The sequence below is a fragment of the Leptodactylus fuscus genome, chromosome 7 (genome assembly GCF_031893055.1).
Source record: "Leptodactylus fuscus isolate aLepFus1 chromosome 7, aLepFus1.hap2, whole genome shotgun sequence".
Lineage (NCBI taxonomy): Eukaryota > Metazoa > Chordata > Amphibia > Anura > Leptodactylidae > Leptodactylus > Leptodactylus fuscus.
Window position 1 is genome coordinate 84,526,374 of NC_134271.1, and position 20,786 is coordinate 84,547,159.

General features: G+C 41.2%; 1 protein-coding gene across 1 annotated transcript; it reads right to left on the reverse strand.

Annotated features, from left to right (window-relative positions):
- Window positions 1-1,400: 1,400 nt before the first annotated feature.
- On the reverse strand, window positions 1,401-19,488 carry GPR68 (G protein-coupled receptor 68). The gene is made up of 2 exons (XM_075280673.1): window positions 19,422-19,488; window positions 1,401-2,603 (listed from the first exon to the last, which is right to left on the reverse strand). Exon 2 carries the CDS (start codon window positions 2,555-2,557, stop codon window positions 1,442-1,444), a length of 1,116 nt encoding a protein of 371 aa, XP_075136774.1. The 5' UTR covers window positions 2,558-2,603; window positions 19,422-19,488; the 3' UTR covers window positions 1,401-1,441.
- Between the last annotated feature and the right edge of the window lie 1,298 nt (window positions 19,489-20,786).

The following is a 20,786-nucleotide window of genomic DNA, read 5'->3' on the forward strand; positions in this document are numbered from 1 at the left end:
GGCCAGAGTTCCAGATTGTCTAGCGGCCGTAGCCTCCTTCCTCTCCTCCCGCTTTCTCAAACTCAACATGGAGAAAACAGAGTTTATCATCTTCAGCCCATCCTGTATGGCCCCTCCACCTGACCCATCTATCAAAGTTAATGGAACCCCACTTACCCCTGTCCCACAGGCCCGATGCCTTGGGGTTACCCTGGACTCTGACCTATCCTTCAAACCACATATTCAAACCCTCAACACCTCTTGTCGCCTCCAGCTCAAGAACATCCACCGAATCCGCTCCTTCCTCACCCCGGAAACTACCAAGATGCTCGTCCAGGCCCTCATAATCTCCCGCTTAGACTACTGCAACACCCTTCTGCATGGACTCCCGGCAAACACCCTCGCCCCCCTCCAGTCCACCTTAAACTGTGCTGCTCGCTTAATCCACCTCACCCCCCGATCTTCATCGGCTGCTCCCCTCTGCCAGTCCCTCCACTGGTTACCCATAGCCCAGCGAATTGAGTTCAAGCTACTAACGCTAACATACAAAGCCATCCACAACCTGTCCCCTCCATATATCTCTGACCTCATCTCCCGCTACCTGCCCACACGTAACCTCAGATCCTCCAACGACCTCCTACTCCGCTCTGCCCTCATCCGCTCCTCACACAACCGTCTCCAAGACTTCTCCCGTGCATCCCCCATACTCTGGAACTCCTTACCACGACACATAAGACTGACCCCCACAATCACAGGATTCAAGAAGGCCCTGAAGACTCACCTATTCAGGAAGGCCTACAACCTCCAATAACACTATCACCGCACCGCCATCTGTACAGTCTCCCCCTCTCCTTCTGTCTCTACCCCCCTTCCCTCATAGATTGTAAGCCCTCGCGGGCAGGGCCCTCTACCCCACTGTGCCAGCCGATCACTGTTAGTATGATATGTACCTGTATATTTTGTGAATTGTATGTAACCCCCAAATGTAAAGCACCATGGAATTAATGGTGCTATATAAATAAACAATAATAATAATGTGATAAGTAGGGGTGCAGATGAGGCCATTGTTGATTCATTTCATCAGGTACTGGCAATATTACATTACTCCAATATAAGTCTGCCCTTGAATGTGATGTTGTTACGTAATGTTCCATTTCTGTTCAGGACACCATCAGTAAGAAAATTCTTGCCTAGAAGGACTGGCTCATGCAATTGGCAAAAGGGACAAACTTTCCTCGAACACCATTTAAGGTACACTCACCACTAAACTCCCACTCATCATGATGTGCAGCGACTATGGTATAATTTTGAAGGAATGAGGACACCACTTAAAGTGGTGGCACTAAGTGATTACATTGGGTAGGCATTACCTCTTACCAAACAAGGTGCGGCTAGTTGTGACAAGTCATTGTGTACTCTGAAATCAAGGCTGTAGCAGCTGCTATGGCTACTGTGTCAGTAGTTACGCCAGTGCGGGAGGGGCAGATTCATCTTCATTTCCATTTTCAGCACTGGATATTTTTTGCCTACATAGAAGAGAAGTCTCCGTTTCTGCCGGGGAAGGATTCGTTTTGGCCATCTCTGCTCTGGAAACATCCGTATTATTCAGTTCATATTCATCTTTTTTTCCAACCTTTCCACAGCTTATACAACTAAGACAAGAGTCCTTGAACCTCACAAAATCTTTGTAGGTGTTCTCACTGGCAAAACAGTAGAGCGCAGGATCCGCAACGCAATTAAAGCTGGTGAGCAGCAAGGAGAAGTGGTAGACATTGAATACTTTTGATGCAAATGAACAGTTCTTCTCAAACAGACTCCGAATAACCACTAGTATGTGATAGGGGCCAAAGCAGACCAGAAATATCAGAATGGTACTGAGAACTAACTGCTTAATCTGAAGTTTCCTCTTCGTCTGCGTTCCTTGGCTTTTTTGAATGACCCTGAAAATCCGACAGTAAGAAAACAATAGGAGAAAGATTGGAAAGAGGAAGCCGGCAAAGAATCGGTAGTAGTTAATACTGTGCTCCCAACTTTTTATGGGATAATGTTCAAAGCAGACAATATGGCTATCGGGGTCCTTAGTGACCTCCCCATGTGTAAAGAAGATATAACTTGTCATCAATTCCTTGAGCCAGATGATTATACTAACCACAAGGGCGGCTTTCATAGTCCTAAGCTTGTGGAACCTGAAAGGGTGAACCAGGGCCAGGTATCGATCCATGGAAATGCAACACAAGAACCCAATACTAATGTATATGTTTTCATAAAGTAGGATGCCACAGATCTTACACATGAGCTCATTGTATGTCCAGTTGTCATGTTGAAGGACATATTGAAGCCAAAAGGGCAAGGAGAAGATATACAGGAGGTCGGCCAGGGTCAGGTTGACAAGATATATCCCTAGCTCATTCTTGGCTTTGATTTGAAGATAGCCATAGTACAAAGACAAACAGTTTGCTGGGAGACCAATCACAAACACAGCAACGTACACCACTGGGAAGAGGGTCTGATGTATGGTGTGATCAATGATGCAAAAGGTGACATTGATTTCCAAGTCGTCTTTAGTACCATTCTCCATTTCACAGTGTCTAGGTCACTTAAACATCATCAGTTCTTGGGGGTCTCTGTTAAAAACAGGATAACAAATTATGAATGAATTACCTCCTGCAACAGTTACATTAAAATTGGAAATACCTTCACAAACATGTGACTCTCTTTAATTGTAGACATTTAACCCTATAGTAACTGACTTGTTTTAGGCTTCGACAAGCAAACTTTTTTTTTTTTTTTTCTGTCGTCACATTCCAAGAACTATAGCTTTTTAATTTTTTCATAAATGTAACTGTAAGAGGGCATGTTATTTATCGGACAAGTGTTAGGATTTAATGACACTATTTGGGGAGAGATATCTAAGGGAGCGTTCACACTACCGTCGGTTTCCAACATGTAGTGTCCGCTCCTAGTGTCCGCTCAAAATCTGTCACAGACACTAGGAGCGGACACTAGCTGTGTCCGTGACACCTGTCATTCATCTCAATGGGCATCAGGTGCATTCTTTTGCACTCCGTGCCCGTCCTTTCCTGTCCGCAAGTGAAGATGTCCGACTTCTCAAGCGGACAGAAAAACCCTGCATGCAGGGTTCTTCTGTCCGCTTGAGAAGTCGGACATCTGTCCGCTTGAGAAGTCAGACATCTTCACTTGCGGACAGGAAAGGACGGGCACGGAGTGCAAAAGAACGCACCCGATGCCCTTTGAAATAATTGACAGGTGTCACGGACACAGCTAGTGTCCGCTCCTAGTGTCCGTGACAGATTTTGAGCGGACACTAGGAGCGGACACTACATGTCGGACACCGACGGTAGTGTGAACGCTCCCTTATTGATTAACTTTTTAAGTCTTTCTAAGGGTGCATGCACACTACGTAACGCCGGGCGTGTATGAGAGCCGTACACGCCGGCATTACAGCAGACTGCCGAACACTTCCCATTCACTTCAATGGGAGCGCTCGTAACAGCGGCGTTTACGAGCGCTCCCATTGAAGTGAATGGGAAGTGCTCGGCAGCCCTGCTGTAACGCCGGCGTGTACGGCTCTCATACACGCCCGGCGTTACATAGTGTGCATGCACCCTAAGAAGGAATTGAAATAAACTGCAGTTTTGACATTGTCTTTGGACTCTGATCATGTGCATTAGAGAACCAGTAGCTATGGCAGCCGTTCTGCAGCAGAACAGCCACCATCTTTAAAGACTCGGGAATGGGTTAATACATATTAACCCTTTAATAATATTGTGGATTTGGCTTTAAATAACATTAAGGAATGCGGTTCTCAACCTATGGGTTGCGACTCCTTTGAGGGTGGAATAACTCTTTCACAGGGGTTGCCTAAGACCATTGGAAACACATATTTCTGATGGTCTTAGGATGGTCCTGGATTCCAGGTTGTGTCCTTCAGTCCCTGTCGGAGGGAGGTATGTACCAGATTCAACTCATCTGCATCTAGAGAGGACACAGATGATTTGAATACAGTGGTGAAGCAGGAGAGGACAGCCCCTGCCTCACCTCTGTGCTCTGGCTTAGGCGCTATGTAATGACGTCATTCACATCGCGTCTGTAGATCCCAGGACAAGAGACTGCAGACTGCACAGGAGGGGAGTGAGGAGAGGTTAGTATCAGTGTTTTTTATGCTAAACTTTTTGCAGCTCAAGACCGATATTAAACTGTAATGGCAGATGCAGGGGGGACATTAAACTTTGGGGGCATTAAACTGTGGGGGCAGACGAAGAAGGACATTAAACTGGGGGAAGATGGAGGGAGACATTAAACCTGGGTGTAGCGGCAAGAGTACATTAAACCGGGGGTAGCATTAAACCTGGGCACAACTATCTGCATATCAGATATTTACATTACGATTCATAACAGTAGAAAAATTACAGTTATAAAGTAGCAACAAAAATCATTTTATGGTTGGAGTTCACCACAATATGAGGAACTGTAATAAAGGGTCGCAGCAATAGTAAAATTGAGAACCACTATATTAAGGGTAAGGTCTCACATAGCGAAATGCAGCAAAAAACACTATGGGAAAAAACACATAGCAGTTTCCTAACATATAATTGACAAGTTGCAATTGTGAAAACGCACCTTTTCTGCTGCAATTTTTTTTCTGCAGTGTGTTGTTGGGATTAGCCAGAATCCCTTGCACTTTGCAAGTCCTGCAAAACGCAGCGTTTTCACATGAGGGTACAGCCTAAGGGCTAGTTCACACGTTGGGGGTCCGCGCGGGTTTTGACACAGAGAGAGCCGCGGCGAGCCGCGTCTCTCTCTGGTCAAAACCTGCCTGCCACGACCATCGCGGTCGCGGCTTTCCCCTCCTATGTCGGCTCAAATGAATGAGCCAACACAAGAGGGTGCTGCCGCTAGGCGGAAGCCGCGGTCCAGCGCGCCGCGGCTTCCGCCTGAAGAAAGGACATGTCGCTTCTTTTCTCCGCTAGCAGCAGCCCGCCGCTAGCGGAAAAAAGAAGCCAAGCGGTCTGCATAGACCACCATTATAAAGGGGCGGTTTTTGAAGCGAAATCCGCTGTCAAAAACCTCCCCTTTGCTCACGTGTGAACTGACCCTTAACCCCTTAAGGACCAGGCCATTTTTTGGTTTCGCATTTTCGTTTTTCCCTCCTCACATTTCAAGAGCCATAACTTTTTCATTTTTCAGTTCACAGAGTCACATGATGGCTTATTGTTTGCGGGACAAATTGTACTTTGTAATGGCATCATTCAATATGCTGTGCAATGTACTGGGAAGCTGGAAAAAAATTCAGAATGAGGTGCAATTGGAGAAAAAATGCATTTGCACCATTTTCTTATGGGTTTAATTTTTACAGCGTTCACTGTTTGGTACAAATGACATGTTACCTGTGTTCTACGTGTCAGTACGAACGCGGTGATACCAAATTTATATAGTATTTGAAATGTTTTGATACTTTTAAAAAAATGATAAACTTTGCAAAATAGAAAAAAAAAATTGTGTCATCATGTTCTAACACCTGTAACTTTTTCATATTTCCATGTATGGAGCTGGTTGTGGTGTCTTTTTATGCGGGACAAGATGACGTTTCTATTGATACCATTTGGGGAAAGATCTGATGGTTTGATCACTTTTTATTCAATTTTTTATAGGAGGCAAAGTGTTGAAAAAAACGCTTTTTGGCTGTTTTTATTTTTTTTGCCGCTACGCCGTTCGCAGTACGGGATAAATGTTTTAATATTCTAATAGTTCGGGCATTTTGGAGCGCGGGGATACCTAATATGTTTATGTTTAATGTTTTTTAATTACTTTTATAGCTAATCTAGAGAAAGGGGGGTGATTTGAACTTTTATATTTTTTTTATTTTTTTAATACTTTTAAAAACTTTTTTTTTTCTTCTGTTACATTTATGATCAGACCCCTTAGGTACCTTGAAACCTAGGGGGTCTGATCGCTCATACTATTCACTGCAATACTACAGTACTGCAGTGAATAGGAAAATCGCAGCACTTCTATTAGACTATGCCTCTGGCATCGTCTAATAGATCTCGTGCAGAGACAAGCCTGGAAGCCTTCAATAGGCTTCTGGCTGTCATAGCAACCGATCACCGCCCTCATGTGACGTTCAGGAGGGCGGCGATTGGCGAAACATGGCGGCGCCCATGCCGCCGGCGCCGTTTACACACTGCGGTCACGTTTGACCGCAGTGTGTAAAGGGTTAACAGCAGCGATCGGCTCGGGCACCGACCGCTGCTGTTAGTGGCAGGTCCTGGCTGTATTATACAGCCGGCATCTGCCGTGTATGGAGCGAGCTCAGCGTGTGAGCTCGCTCCATACATCCCCATGCGACCCATGACGTACAGTTACGTCAAGGGTCGCTGACAGCTTGTCAGATTGTATTTGGTTGTAAATATTGTAAAGAACAAAGAAATTAAAATAACAAAGCTGCAGCTGAGTCTGTATCAGTTACATATAGATTTTGCACAGATTTACAGGAGACTGTGTTTATTGAAATGGGTGAAATCCACTGCGATAATCTGCTATGATACGCTGTAGATATAAAATAAATCAGCTATATATATATAGATATATATTATATATATATATTTATATATATATATATTTTATTTTTTTTTTTATTTTTTTTTTTTAAATGTAGATTGTGAGCCCCATATAGGGATCACAATGTACATTTTTTCCTACCAGTATGTCTTTGTAGAATGGGGCGAAATCCACGCAAACACGGGGAGAACATACAAACTCCTTGCAGATGTTGTTCCTGGCGGGATTTGAATCCAAGACTCCAGCGCTGCAAGGCTGCAGTGCTAACCACTGAGCCACCGTGTTGCCCCCAGATGTTGCTTATATTGTATCCACTTTACAACAGCTACAAACATGACAGTGCTAACAGTCTTAATTGTTAAGAAAATCTATATCTTTATTAGGCTAGTTTCACACGTAGGAATTTGGACAAGAGTGTCACAGTACTTTGCTTTTATTGGCCAGGGCCACATTCTAAATTCTGGATGAAATTCCAATTCCATGGCATGAATTAATATGCTGTGTATTTAAAATGAAATGTAAATCAATTTCACTGCAAATTTGACATCTCATTCATCCACTTTGCTGCTGCTGTACATGCTGAAGCAATACTTTCCTCCTGCCGTAACACAGCACAGCAGTAGGACGGCTCATAATTTGTTATTGCAGGATTTATGGTTATAGAATAAATTCTTCACGTAATAGCTATTTAGTAAAAAAAAAAAAAAAACATCATGTATTGTTCATTGCCCATCTGATTTGGACTTTTTTTATGATTTCATTTCCTGCCTATATGAGAGCAAATTGCGCTCTCATTTTATTGTATATGTTTTTTTTTCAGACTTCAGTAAAAAGAGTAATAAAATAATCATCAGTCATATTAGTTCACATCAGGAGTAGATAACTAGTCAGTACCCGGTGGCCCCAGTAGCTTATGGTGTTCACAGATTCCACTGAGACTGTAAGGACCCATGAAGGACCCCTTCAAATTAGTTTTAGGGTATCTTGGGAGTGCTTGTGTTGTTTCTCACCGTCATTTATATACAGGACATACACACTTTGACCTCCTAGTTTTGACCAGTAGAAAAAGCAATTGACTTTCTGCATTTACTTGCTATAATAAAATGAATACCAACCTATTCTACATGGCTTTTGCAATATCGCAATATTTAGTAAATGCAAACCATACATCACTCACCTATTGTTCTTCACCCTGAGTATAGGACAAGCCTTGGCTTCAGAGTCTTGTGCAGTTCGGTCTATACCCAGCTACTTCTCGCATATAGCTTGCACATAGTTTCCATAATTCACAGTAAAGTTCCTTTCTAGATGTTCCCTTGGCATCTTTACTTATTATTCTGAGTTTTTTTTATTTCTCTAACAATTTCTTAAATGTTTCCATTCCTGTATTAGCAGAGGTCTCCACCCGTATTAGCCACTCACAATAAAAATGACACACATCCTCTGAACAAACAAAAGATCAGAGCTTTTTCTGTCTGCTTAATGGGATATTCTGACTCTAGGATATGTAATTTAACTAGTGCAACAGGATGGGGTGTAAGTAGCTTTGCTCAGTGACACCATTCTCACATAATATGGACTGATCCTTTCATATTCTAATTCTTCGTCCCAATAAATATGAAATAAGGATCCTTCTCCCTAAACTCCTATATTATTTTGTAACCCTCCCAGTGGCAGTGCCCATTCTGACCTGAATGGGCACTGATCTGCAAAAGGCCATATTTTATTTCATTTCGAACGACAAACGTCATCGGATGTCCAGGTCCATGATGCTGGTAGGCAGGGAGGTCGGGGGTTTATTGGTCCCACATCACCTTCACTACTATTGGGCCACCCAGCTGCATTGCATTCCATTTTGGGGAGCACTGAAGGCTTACACTAAATGGAAGGAAATAGAGAAGCTATGCACCCCAATGCTCTCTTGTGGGTCTGGTCCCCCACTTTGTGTTCTATTCATTTTACGAAGGTGAGCTGAACTATCGGTAATAGACAGTTTTCCTTTGCTTCAAACAACTCCACCTCTTTCCTTTTCAACCTGCTTCTCCTGGAGGGCATGACTCCTTCTCAGGTCTGTCGCTGGTCTAGGGCAGGCTTGTTCCAGCTACCTAATATGATCAAACCCCATGGTTAGAAGTTAAAACAGTGTTATATCCACACCAGGCTACTCAAATCTCAAGGGTCATATGAGGAGGATCGGGGGGAGATATTTTTTTAGACAGTATTTGAATCACAGAAAGCCAGTCAATTTTGCAGGTATCTTTCTGATTTAATTCAACATGCCCCTTAAATAATGTAATACCATAAAGCCCTCCAATCCCTAAGACTATGGACCCGGCGTCTATCATTTCTATGTGGTCTGATGTGAGGTATTTTGAATACTTGTACAAATGCATTAATGCAGATGTCAAACTACCAGCAGACTAATGCCCTGGATACTTAGTCAATTGGTGTGTTAGTGAATCATAGCTGTTAGGAATAGTTGCAGCTGTGATTCTAGATATTGAGTCTGTGCTATATAATATCACTAGCTTCTGAGGTTCTATAATGTTTACTGAGTCAGTTGGTAAATGAGCAGTAGCCAAATCGCACCGCATAGGAAATAGCATATACTGAGCTGGATGCAACGGCTGAGTATCCTTATTCAAACATCTAATACGTCAAATAAATATAGCAGTTTTAATATCAGATCTACCCAGATATGTAACAGAGTTGAATAATGTTTTAGATATGTTTATTATCACATCTCAACGCGTTTCCCACGTTAATATAAAAATCGGATTCATCAGGCGATCATAGACCAGAACAGCCTTATAGATAAATGCAGTAAAAACTGCAGTTCCCTATTCCCTCATGGTGGACGTAGGTACTAAATAGATACTGAATAGAGATTTCATCATTTTTAATGCATACCAATAATTTTTTTTTCCATATTTTAACATTGTTCAGCCATTCTGATTGTCGGTCAAAATATCTTTATGAGTTTAATGGTTCCCTGATTAATATTATTTAATTCCAAAGGCGGGCACATCAGAGAAAAAAGGTATTGGAAATAAAAGAAGCATTAAAAAAAGTGTCACCAACATGTCCAAACTGAAGTATAGTATAATGTATCTAGTGCTAGTACAACCCTACTATGCACAGTGTAAAGGATTTGTGCTATTACCATATGATTACTAAAATGAAACAGCTTCTTTTTATCTTCTTGATTTTACTCATAAGGGAGTAGTTATATTACTTTTTTTAAACTGTTGGGGGGGTGGGTGTCATTTATTTAGATTGGTGTTTTGTACACCAGTCTTAATCAAGGCCCCAACTTCTGTATTATGCCCCTGAATCAATAAGAGGCTCGGGCATCCCCACCCTAGGCCGCCTCAGTGTAGACCCGAAACTGCCCTCTTTCATACCAAATGGTTAGCTATTTGCAGAAGGAACAATGTGGCATATACAGCAAAGTAGAAAAATACATATTGTATTGTACATATTTTTTAATTTTACTTAGTTTTTTTTGTGAGTGACATATGCCACATTATGCCTCTACAGTGGCAAACATCAGAGCCTTCTTTAGGAGGTGTATATATTGGATAATATTCAAAAACAATACCTCAGACAGAAAGTTCTATTGAGAGAAGAACAGTGTTATTCCTTCATATACAGATCCTCTTGGAATTTCCAAGATGTGTAAATCTTTAAATTGTTACCAACTTTTTAGATAACCTTGTCTCCGTTAATAAAGCATGTGATTCTGAACAAAAATGTAATGCACTTTAATTGAAAATGTTTCTACAGTTAAGGTGCTTCTTCCCGCAGTGCTTTAATCAAAAAGTATGCAGAGTTTTCCTCCACGGACTATCTGTTTCAACTATATCTATGGGGAACCGCCAGCGTTTCGGTAGATATAATTCACATGCTCTGATTTCCAAAACCGCGCCGTTTTTGGAAATCACAGAGTGTCTGCGTAGTGGTTTTTACCGTAAAGTGTGCATGGGATTCGCAAGAATCCCATCCACTTTTTAGTTACTGTAAAACGCCGCAATTTTCCCCGCATCGTTTACGACCTGTGGGGCCCCGTCCTAAAGTTGCCGCCCTTAGATGTTTCCTTTCTCATTAATTTGCTGTTCACTCCCTAAGTATGCGCTATGTAACTAGTGTTGGACTGGCCCAATAGAGTACCAGAGGATACTCCAGTGGTCTCAACAATGATCCAGCAAATCAAAAAAATATATATGTTGCCTGCACTAATCTGAAAAAAATTGGCAGCCCCCCCACCCTCTTCCCTGAGCGTAGACAGTGGAGTTGCTGCTTTATTTGCTTCCAGTCATTTCTAATATCTCTGATATATTTCATAAAGATGCATAAGAAGATCAGGAGTTGGAACATATCTTGTGCTCTGTAAAGAAAACTTCATTGATATTGCCACAAAAAATCCCTTCAACATATACAGGATTTATAATTAATCTATGTTTTGTTTATATTGGGGACCTCTCCTTCACTTGAATGGTATTTCAACATCCCAGCCTCTCCTACCCTCAGGAATTTGGTTTCTCCCACAGCTGTCTTGGAGCAATTCACAATTTAAGCCAATTTGATAACCTAAAAGGAAGTCTTTGCACAAAGTTGTGAAGAATAATTGCTCAGACACATACCATATTAGTGCTAAAGGCATTGGTACTGTGATGTAACATTAAAAGGTTAAGACTCCAACATATTCACTATTATTACTGTCTATTCACTATCTGTAATGGAAAAAATAAGATTCTGGCAAATGCTTAATGTATCGATGAGTCCTACACATCCCTGACTACTCCGGAAATCTATAGGATATTGCTCTGTCCCCTCTACTGCCTGATAGGCCATAGTGCTATATAATTTACTGGTTACTATGATATCACTGACATGATTAGACATCTGTAGAACATTGCTCTGTCTCCGCTACATCCTGACCAATATATGGTGATATAGTCTGCAGATTATTGCATTACTGTCTCTGCAGGACATTGCTTCTCCCCCACTGCCTCATGATAGATGCATATTGATATATTCAGCAGATTATTACACCACTGACTTCTCTAAAAATCTGCAGGAGATTTCTTCGCCCTTCTAATGTCTGACAGATGCCCATTGATGTTTTAATCAAGTTATTAGATTATTGATTTTTCTAGAGATTTGCACAACATTACTGTGTTCTCTCGGCTCACTAACTCAACTACCCACTCTTCATGTAAGGCTCAGTGTGAAGTATACATAGCGTTTTGAGAGTAGGCCTATGTATAAACTTGCATTATGTGAATTAGCTGGTGCCGTCCCTGCAGCTGCCTATTTCTGTAACTTGCTGTGCGCATCTTAGAAGTCAGGCACAGCAAATTTCTTTTTCTGAAGGGCTTAAGCCCCATCTTGTTTGTATCTACCATGTCATATACATTGATATGGCATTGAGATGACTAAGTGTGAATATGAGTATGCTTCCAAAGTAGCATCTACTCATCTACCAGGACTCCCCATCCGTTTTGTTTGGCTTCCTATTTCTTCTTCTTCCTAACCGACTTACTGAAGAAGGTCTTGTAGACCGAAACGTTTATTTGTCGGATAATTGTTGGAATAAATTTACTTTGGAAGCATACTCAGAGTGCCAGAAATTTCATTTGAACTGTATTATGATGACCGTGAGAAGCCATTTCCGAGCACCAGCCTAACCACCGAGTGACGGTTCATTATTCACAAGATAAGTGTGAATATGAGAGAGAACAGTCATTCATAATAGGATTGGCACCAGTGGACACATGCGGGGTGCCCTTTAACTTAAGAGAAACAGATCAATAAATCACAGCTACGTGACCTGGACTCCCTCATAGATCAAAGGCAATGGCATCACTCAGAGGCAGAGCTCTGTCTCCAGGCTATCAATTCTTACTTGAGTTTTTGACACCAATAATTCTCTTTCTACAAAAATAATTTGTAACTGCTTGTGATTCACCTTGTTGGTGGTTTTCAGAATTAGGCATGACTTGAAAATGCTAAAGCATTGAGTCTATAATACATAGAAGACATCCAGCATATAATGTGTATCTATAAAACAGTAGTTTATTTAAACATTTATTAAAATCACATAATAATAATTTAGGCATTTGGAACTAGTAGGAGCTCTATGAGGGGCGTTACTAGCAAAGACTTGGCCCCATAGCAAACTTTTGAGTTGGCAGTGGCAAGAAGCAAATAGAATAGAATATAAAGAAAAACTTGTGGCACACTGTTAGCCTGCCTGCCAATGAAAAGTGACTAAAAGAAAACACCAAAAAATGATCCCTCCCTTCATGGGAGCAGATATAGCTCCTAGGAGTGACAATTACAGAATTTGAAGAAAAAGTTGTGCAAAGTGATAATTTACTTTTTTTTTTTACAAAAAATAAACACACAAAAAACAAAAATTATCCTGTTATGGGATGGACTATTGTTGCTGATGCTTTTCTGCCTGATACTTGCAGCTGATACTTGCAGAGGTGGTGGAGCGTTCACCATGTGAAGTAAACTGGGAGTGAGGAACTGGCTTTGGCATTGGTCTCCCTAAAAGCGGCAATAAGATCAGTATACAGCCTGTGATGGAAATGATGTATAATTCATAGTGTCTGGTTTTGATTCATTGTAGTGTTTACATCTGGTTTTGTGTCTAATATGTATGGTAATTCCAATTTCATTTCACAGGTCAGGATGTAGGTAATTAATTAAAGCATGAAGTGAATTCAATGTAAACAGCTGTTTTAACAATAAATCCATGCGTGTGGCATGTAGAGCAGACTCCATGGCTGCCCTTTCAGACTGGAAGCATGTCAAACCAAAGTGGGGATTTTGAACAAAGGGAGAAATATGGCATGTTAATTCATGTGTAATAACTATCTGTATACAGAAATATTGTGATAAGTGAGTCCCCCTTTATGGACTGTAAGCAACAAAGCATACGGCCAGCCATATTTGCAAGTGTATGCAAAGACACTAGGACTTGCAATGGTTGGTCTTATTGGCTAATCTGGTCATCTTCATTGTTATTATCATCTTGAAACAAATAATGGTAAGACTCCTACCCTGAATGTGACATATCAAGGTCCCCTTCTGCTTCCAAATGAGAGTCTTCTTTGTCCTTCAATCTATAAGTCTCAGATCCTCCCCAACTGCGACCCTGACCCAGTTTTTCATCCTTCTTCAGTTCCTCTTGCATCACCCCAAGAAGTTGACTGTGACCAAGAGGCAGAAGCAGTTCTTCTTCTTCCACCCCTCATTGCATGGGTATATTTGTTTCCTGTAATGTACCCTTCCCTCATGAGCTTCCAATGGCAGATCTCAATATAAAACATTGTGTCATTTGCATACAGTAATCATTCATCATTTTCTTCTGCTCACACATGCAAAAAGATGAGATTCATCACTGAAAAAGTCACTTGGTCAGTGAGTATTGTAGTAGAGCACACTGAATGTGTCAGCTTGGATTTTTGCAGTAATAGTAGTTTTTCTGTATTTTTTTGACAAAAATAACTATTGCAAAAAAATCTTAACAAATTGAGATTTCGCACTGACCTATCAAAACAACGTAATACATTCTGTGTACATTTTCACTTTACAGTGCAACAATAATTGCACTGTATTAAAAGATATCCCTATACTGCAGTCACAGTACAGTGCTTCTACAGTCAGTTATGATTTTTAAGCTTATCTTTCTAAAATTGATTAAATCCAACTAAATTATGCTCCAGACTAGTTCTCTTTTCCTATGATTTTGTAGTACTTTTGCAATCATGGTGTTTTTTCGACTAGCAGTAGTTCCTTTGGATCGTACAGTGATAACAAATCTTTCTCCCAGCTTGCAGTATCATAAAATGGCTATATGTCTTCCTCTACAGCATCCTACTATATATGCTGATTTAACATCAGCACTATAACCGCTCCAACTACCACTTTAACTCACCCTTCACTTAAGCTGCAAATTGAGTGTAAATTGAACCTCAGCCAAGTCCATGTACCTCAGATACATTCTGCCCCCAAAAATGACTTTTAATGGACCCAGTAGAAACCCAACCACATATGTCTCTCTAACAGTCACACACAAACACACTTTAAAAAGATAATGGCTTCATAGAGTGTGTATGAATCACCATTAAATTGAATGATTTAATACCCAAGGGTTCAGTGCTAAATAAAGATGACAAAACAAGCAAAACAGTTTGTAAAATAAAAGTGAGAAAAGATGGAAACCATGTGAATTGGAGTTCTCAGATGGGCTGTGTTGCTGGCTTCCAAAGTATGACAAAATTCTCAGAGTCCATAGTTTTTGTAGAGGTGAGCTCCCTGGCTCATACTCAGCCATGCCCCCTGCCAGGGTACCTCCTCCTCCTCCTTCCTAAGGTGGGGAATAAACTGTTTCATCCTCATCTGGTAAAGCTGGAGAATCCATTGTTTCATCTCTGCCTGGGAAAGCTAAATACCTCCAAGCCACCTCCAAGGTCAATTCCAGTCACAATCCCCCTCTCTGATTCCTGATAGTGACAGAGTTGTTAAGCAATAAAACTGGCATATCCTGTCTTACTTCAAAGAGTTTGCTGCCAGACCAGTTCATAGAATGGTAGGAGATCTGATCCTATGCTCATAGGAAGGAAATGCCCTACTCCTGACCAGTCCCAGACATTTCATATATACACACATGACAATTTAATACATTGATGATACATACATAAAAAATATAATTAGCTAAAGATAAATATTAAATATAAGTGGAGTTCTTTCATCACACTGGAATACCCCTTTAAGGCCTGGTCTAGGTTGCAAAGACACATGGCATATAGTTTTGATACCCTTAAAAGGTTGTAATAGCTCCCAACCATTCTGCATTAAGCGAGAAAGTCCCGTTTTTAAGCTCCGGTCCCGCGCAGCTCCCTGCGTGTCCCGCTCTGTCCCTGAAGTGTTTTACTTAAAGGGATTCTACCATTAAAAATCTTTTTTCTGTGGCTAACACGTTGGAATAGCCTTTAGAAAGGCTATTCGTCTCCTACCTTTAGATGTGATCTCTGCCGCGCGGTTCCTTAGTAATACCAGTTTTTACCGGTATGTAAATTAGTTCTCTGGCAGCGATTGGGGCAGGCCCCAGCGCTGAAAATGCGATGGAGGTGTCCCCACTGCTGCCCGAGAACATAATCCTGCGCCGCCTCCATCTTCTGCTGGATCCTCCCCTTCTTTCTTCGTCTTTCTCCAGCGGCTTCACCTCTGTCGGCTCTGACACTAGTAGAGCTGAATGCGCATGCACGCTATTGTGGCCTCAGAACTATGGCCGCGCATGCGCATTTAGCTCTACTAGTGTCAGAGCCGACAGAGGTGAAGCCGCCGAAGAAAGAAGGCATGTGCATGTGTACTTAGAACTACAACAAAAATGGCGCTGGAGCGTGCAGCGGTAGTGGCTGTTGCAGGACCCCCTAATGTCCCGGGCCTTGTGGCAGCTGCTACCGCTGCTACCCTGGTAGTTACGCTTCTGTATGTGACTGATAAAAAGGTTACCGGTGAGTGTCAGGAAAAGTTAAACTTGACAATGTGAAAATAGGGGTGCTTACATCATTATGTCCAACCTGCATTTCATATGTTGTGGGAAGGCAGTTAAGTGATGGATTTTTGGAGACAATACTGACAGAACATTAACCCCTTCTCGACATCTGCCATAATAGTACAGGATATGTACAGGAAATGTGGGTATTTAAACATAGCGGCAGGAGCTGAGCAGGTGCCATAGTTGCAGGGTCTCTTTGGCAGGACTCATCAGTAATACTTGGATTTTTTACAATATGTAGTAGTATTGCAGTCTATGTAATGTAACGTAATTGCAACTTTTCTGCAACAGTTTTGCAGTAGATGCTTTGATAAATTCCACCCTATTATTATTATTATTTATTTATTTATATAGTACCATTAATTCCAAGGTGCTGTTTAGAGACCCTAACAGAAAAATTGTATATGTAACTACTGCCAGGGCTTGGGGGGTGCAGAGGATGCGGTCATCATGGGCCCAAGAGCCTTAGGGGACCCATAAGGTGTCTTCTTCCCAATATGACAAGGCCTGCACTATAAACCATACATAATAGTTTTGGGGCCTGGTACAGATTTTGTAATGGGCCCAGAAACTTCATAGTACACCTCTCCAATATCAGAAGACTTAGGCCTAATTCACATCTGCGTTCGGTATTCCGTTCGGGGCATTAAAAATATTAAAAAGCGGTTAGCTAAGAAACCGCATGGACCCTGTAGACTATAATGGGGTCTGTGTGTTTTCCACACAGTGTCTGAGCAGTGCTTGCAGTACTTGCCCTTCGCTTCATTCGTGTGGATACCAAGCGTAAGCTAAACGGACCCCATTATAGTCTATGGAGTCCGTGTGCTTTCATTGCTCACCGCTTTTTAATGCATTCGGTATTGTGTTCGGGGGGTCCCCAAGCAGACTCCCCTAACAGAATACCGAATGCATCTGTGAACTGGGCCTAAATTGTTCAAGGTGAGTAAGAAATTTTGATTTTGCAAGATTTGGAAACCAAGGTTTAACAAGTAAGGCTGTGGTGTTGGTAGGCCAAACCACCGACTCTGACTAAGACTCTATTTTATCACAACCAGACACCGACTCCTTCATAAATGGCTGACAGTCATGGTCAGTCAGAAGCAGTAAAGATCCTCTAAATCATTAGAAATGTAATAATTGAATTCCTATGAAAGTGAGTATGGAACCAACTATACTTCTAATTACGTATACAATATTCCTAATTGTAGAATATAATTATTTTATTTTTAACTTTTTTTTTTTTTTTTTTTTTTTTTACTCCACCCAAAATTTCACCTATTGACTGACTAGTTGTACCTAGAGATTCCTCGCATTTTATGTTTCCCTTCTGGGTATAGGGGTATGTACTGTAATGGAGGATTGACTAGGTTCCAGTTACTTGGAGTATATTGAGCGGCTGCTTGGGGTCTCTGTCTCACTTGATAAAGGTGTTAGAAGCATTGTATTATGATTGCCATTTTATGACAACATTCTTTATGTGAATGTCCTATAATCCCCCCATCACCCATTGACTCTCTTGCTAATGAATGACTGCACAACTCCACTTATATATGCACAGTCAATACACTGAGCCTCTTAGCAACCTGATCATGTCCTCAGAAGGTGAAAATGGGGTTGTCAGGATCACTTAACCCCAAATGATAAGAAAGAGAGCAGTGTGAGAGGATGCAGGTCAGCAGATATATTATAATGGAAAGATTCATATTAACCTATACAAACAAGCAGACAGTCAACACCAAAACCTAGAGAGGGGGATTGACAAGTAGCAACCTAGTAATATGATGGAGCTATCACCAGGGACAAAAAGGAGGCATTGTACAGGACGTGCAAATACTGTATCTGTGCCAGATGTAGAGGTAGCAGATCTAAGGTTATCACTGAGTACAAGGCAAATTCTTGTCTTGGTTAACTTCACAGTTCACAGATACTGAATGTAAGATGTGTTACGTAGGACTGCAGGTAAATCACTTACTGCATTATCTGTACTCTTAAAGTTATCACTGTGTGTAATCTGCAGTGTTACATAGGACTGCATGTAACATCTAATACATTATCTATACTAGGAAACATATCTGTGTGTGTTATCTGTAGTGTTACACAGTACTGGAGGTAACATCTACATTACCTGTACTGAATTATGTGTATCTGTGGTGTTACATAGGACTGCAGGTAACATGTACTACATTATCTGTACTCAGAGAGTTATTACAGTGTGTTATCTGTAGTGTTACATAGGACTGCAAGTAATATCTACTACATTATCTTTACTCAGAGAGTTATCACTTCATGTTTTCTATAGTGTTACATAGGACTGCAGGTAACATCTAATACATTATCTGTACTCAGCGAGTTATTGCAGTGTGTTATCTGTAGTGTTACATAGGACTGCAGGTAACATCTAATACATTATCTGTATTCAGAGAGTTATCATTGTGTTATATGTGGTGTTACATAGGACTGCAGGTAACATCTATTTCATTATCTGTACTCAGAGAGTTATTACAGTGTGTTATCTGTGTTGTTACATAGGACTGCAGGTAACATCTATTTCATTATCTGTACTCAGAGAGTTATCACTTTATGTTTTCTATAGTGTTACATAGGACTGCAGGTAACATCTACTACATTATCTGTACCCAGAGAGTTATCACTTTGTGTTTTCTATAGTGTTACATAGGGCTGCAGCAAATGTGGAGAGTGGAATGAGGTGCTATCAGACACCTCTGTAGGCGGCTTATCTCCCTAGAGAACGATGGGTGAAACAACATTACTGATCATTTGTTCCCACTATACTTTCATGCTGAATAATCCTTATGTGTAAAAACTAAAAGAAGAAACAATTGATCTAAAATTATGAATTAACATTATTACATGTATACATGTAAAGGTACATATTTCCAACAACTCTCTACATTGTACATTGCCTGTCGTTTTTACCAATTTTCCCTCATTTGTAAAAGGACCTTAACAAAGTTGCATTGACTTTCCCCTAGACTGCTATTTGATTCTGTCCATCCATCCTGTTCAGTATGTTCCTGGCTGTTTTTTTCTGACCCTATAGTATATCTCAGACTACCTTTGTCCTATATAAACCTCAAATAATATTTCCCTCTATTTGAAATGTCCCATTTTATCTACACACAGACCATCGGATCATTCTCCAGTCACTGACTATTGCTTTTTCTGTGTATGCTGAGATAGATCTCCCTATAGAAGCCTCCTGTGCTCCCCAGAATGAAGCAGAACTGGTGGGTGATGGGTGTTATAGTAAATGTGCTCTCACCTCTGGGTTCATTGCTGGATGACTGGTAGGTCTCTCCTCTCTTTTCCTTTACCTTTAACCATCATCATCTGCTGTTATCCCACATCTGTTCAGCCCATGCATGATCTCTCCTCTATCCCTCCCTGTCCGCCTCTGCATGCTCCAGACCCCTCCCCAGGTGCCAAGCATGTTGTATTCATGAGATGGAGAAACATCACTTTCCTGTTGATTTTTCTAACTAGTCTTGTCTTCTTATAGAAAAGCTTGTTTCCTCAACTGAGAAAAATGGAAACATTGTATTCAGCTGTCTATGTAGCGAGATTTGTTTGCTGATTATTAGATATAATGCAAGGTTTTCTTATATTTTGAAACTTTTTTCGATAAATAGTTTTGCAAATCAGTGGGTGGATGCAATGTGTGCATAGAAAGCTATATGTATGTCACAACAAATCCCCTTTGTCAAGTTTCACAGTTACATAGTTACCAGCGCTGTGACATTCATTGGGATTAACCAGTTCACACTGCTAATGATTAAGGGGGATGGGCACGCTATAACCTGTGGCATCATATGTACAGTGGACACAGAGATTTACAGGCATTACCTCCATGATACATAGGTCCTTGAATATGGTGGTGATTTCATCCATGGCTTAGTAGACCACACTATTGAGGTTGCCAGAATTATATCTGATATGCATTGTGGTTCCTAGGTCTATAGGGTCTGCAGGTCCTCCACTCTAACAGTTATCGTATCAATATTGTGAGATCTGATAGTCTCTTCATTTCCAGATATATTATTTTATGTGTATTTGGTCTGTATTGTTTTATAAACTGCTTGATACATTTACACTTGGTGGGACACTTGGAGTACAGGACAATGCCAAGCTGACACTTGGGGTATGGGACAATGACACATTGACATCTTAAGTAGAGATGAGCGAACACTAAAATGTTCGAGGTTCGAAATTCGATTCGAACAGCCGCTCAATGTTCGTGTGTTCGAACGGGTTTCGAACCCCATTATAGTCTATGGGGAACAGATACTCGTTAAGGGGGAAACCCAAATCCGTGTCTGGAGGGTCACCAAGTCCACTATGACACCCCAGGAAATGATGCCAACACCTCTGGAATGACACTGGGACAGCAGGGGAAGCATGTCTGGGGGCATCTAACACACCAAAGACCCTCTATTACCCCAACATCACAGCCTAACAACTACACACTTTACACACTCAATACCACCTCTCTGACAGTAGGAAAACACCTTGAAACATGTGTATTTGGCACTTGCAGTGAGGAGAGCTTGTCACCAGCAGTGAATTTGGCCCTTGTAGTAAGTTGAGGTTGGCACCAACATTTGTTTTGAAAATCAGGGTGGATTGAGCC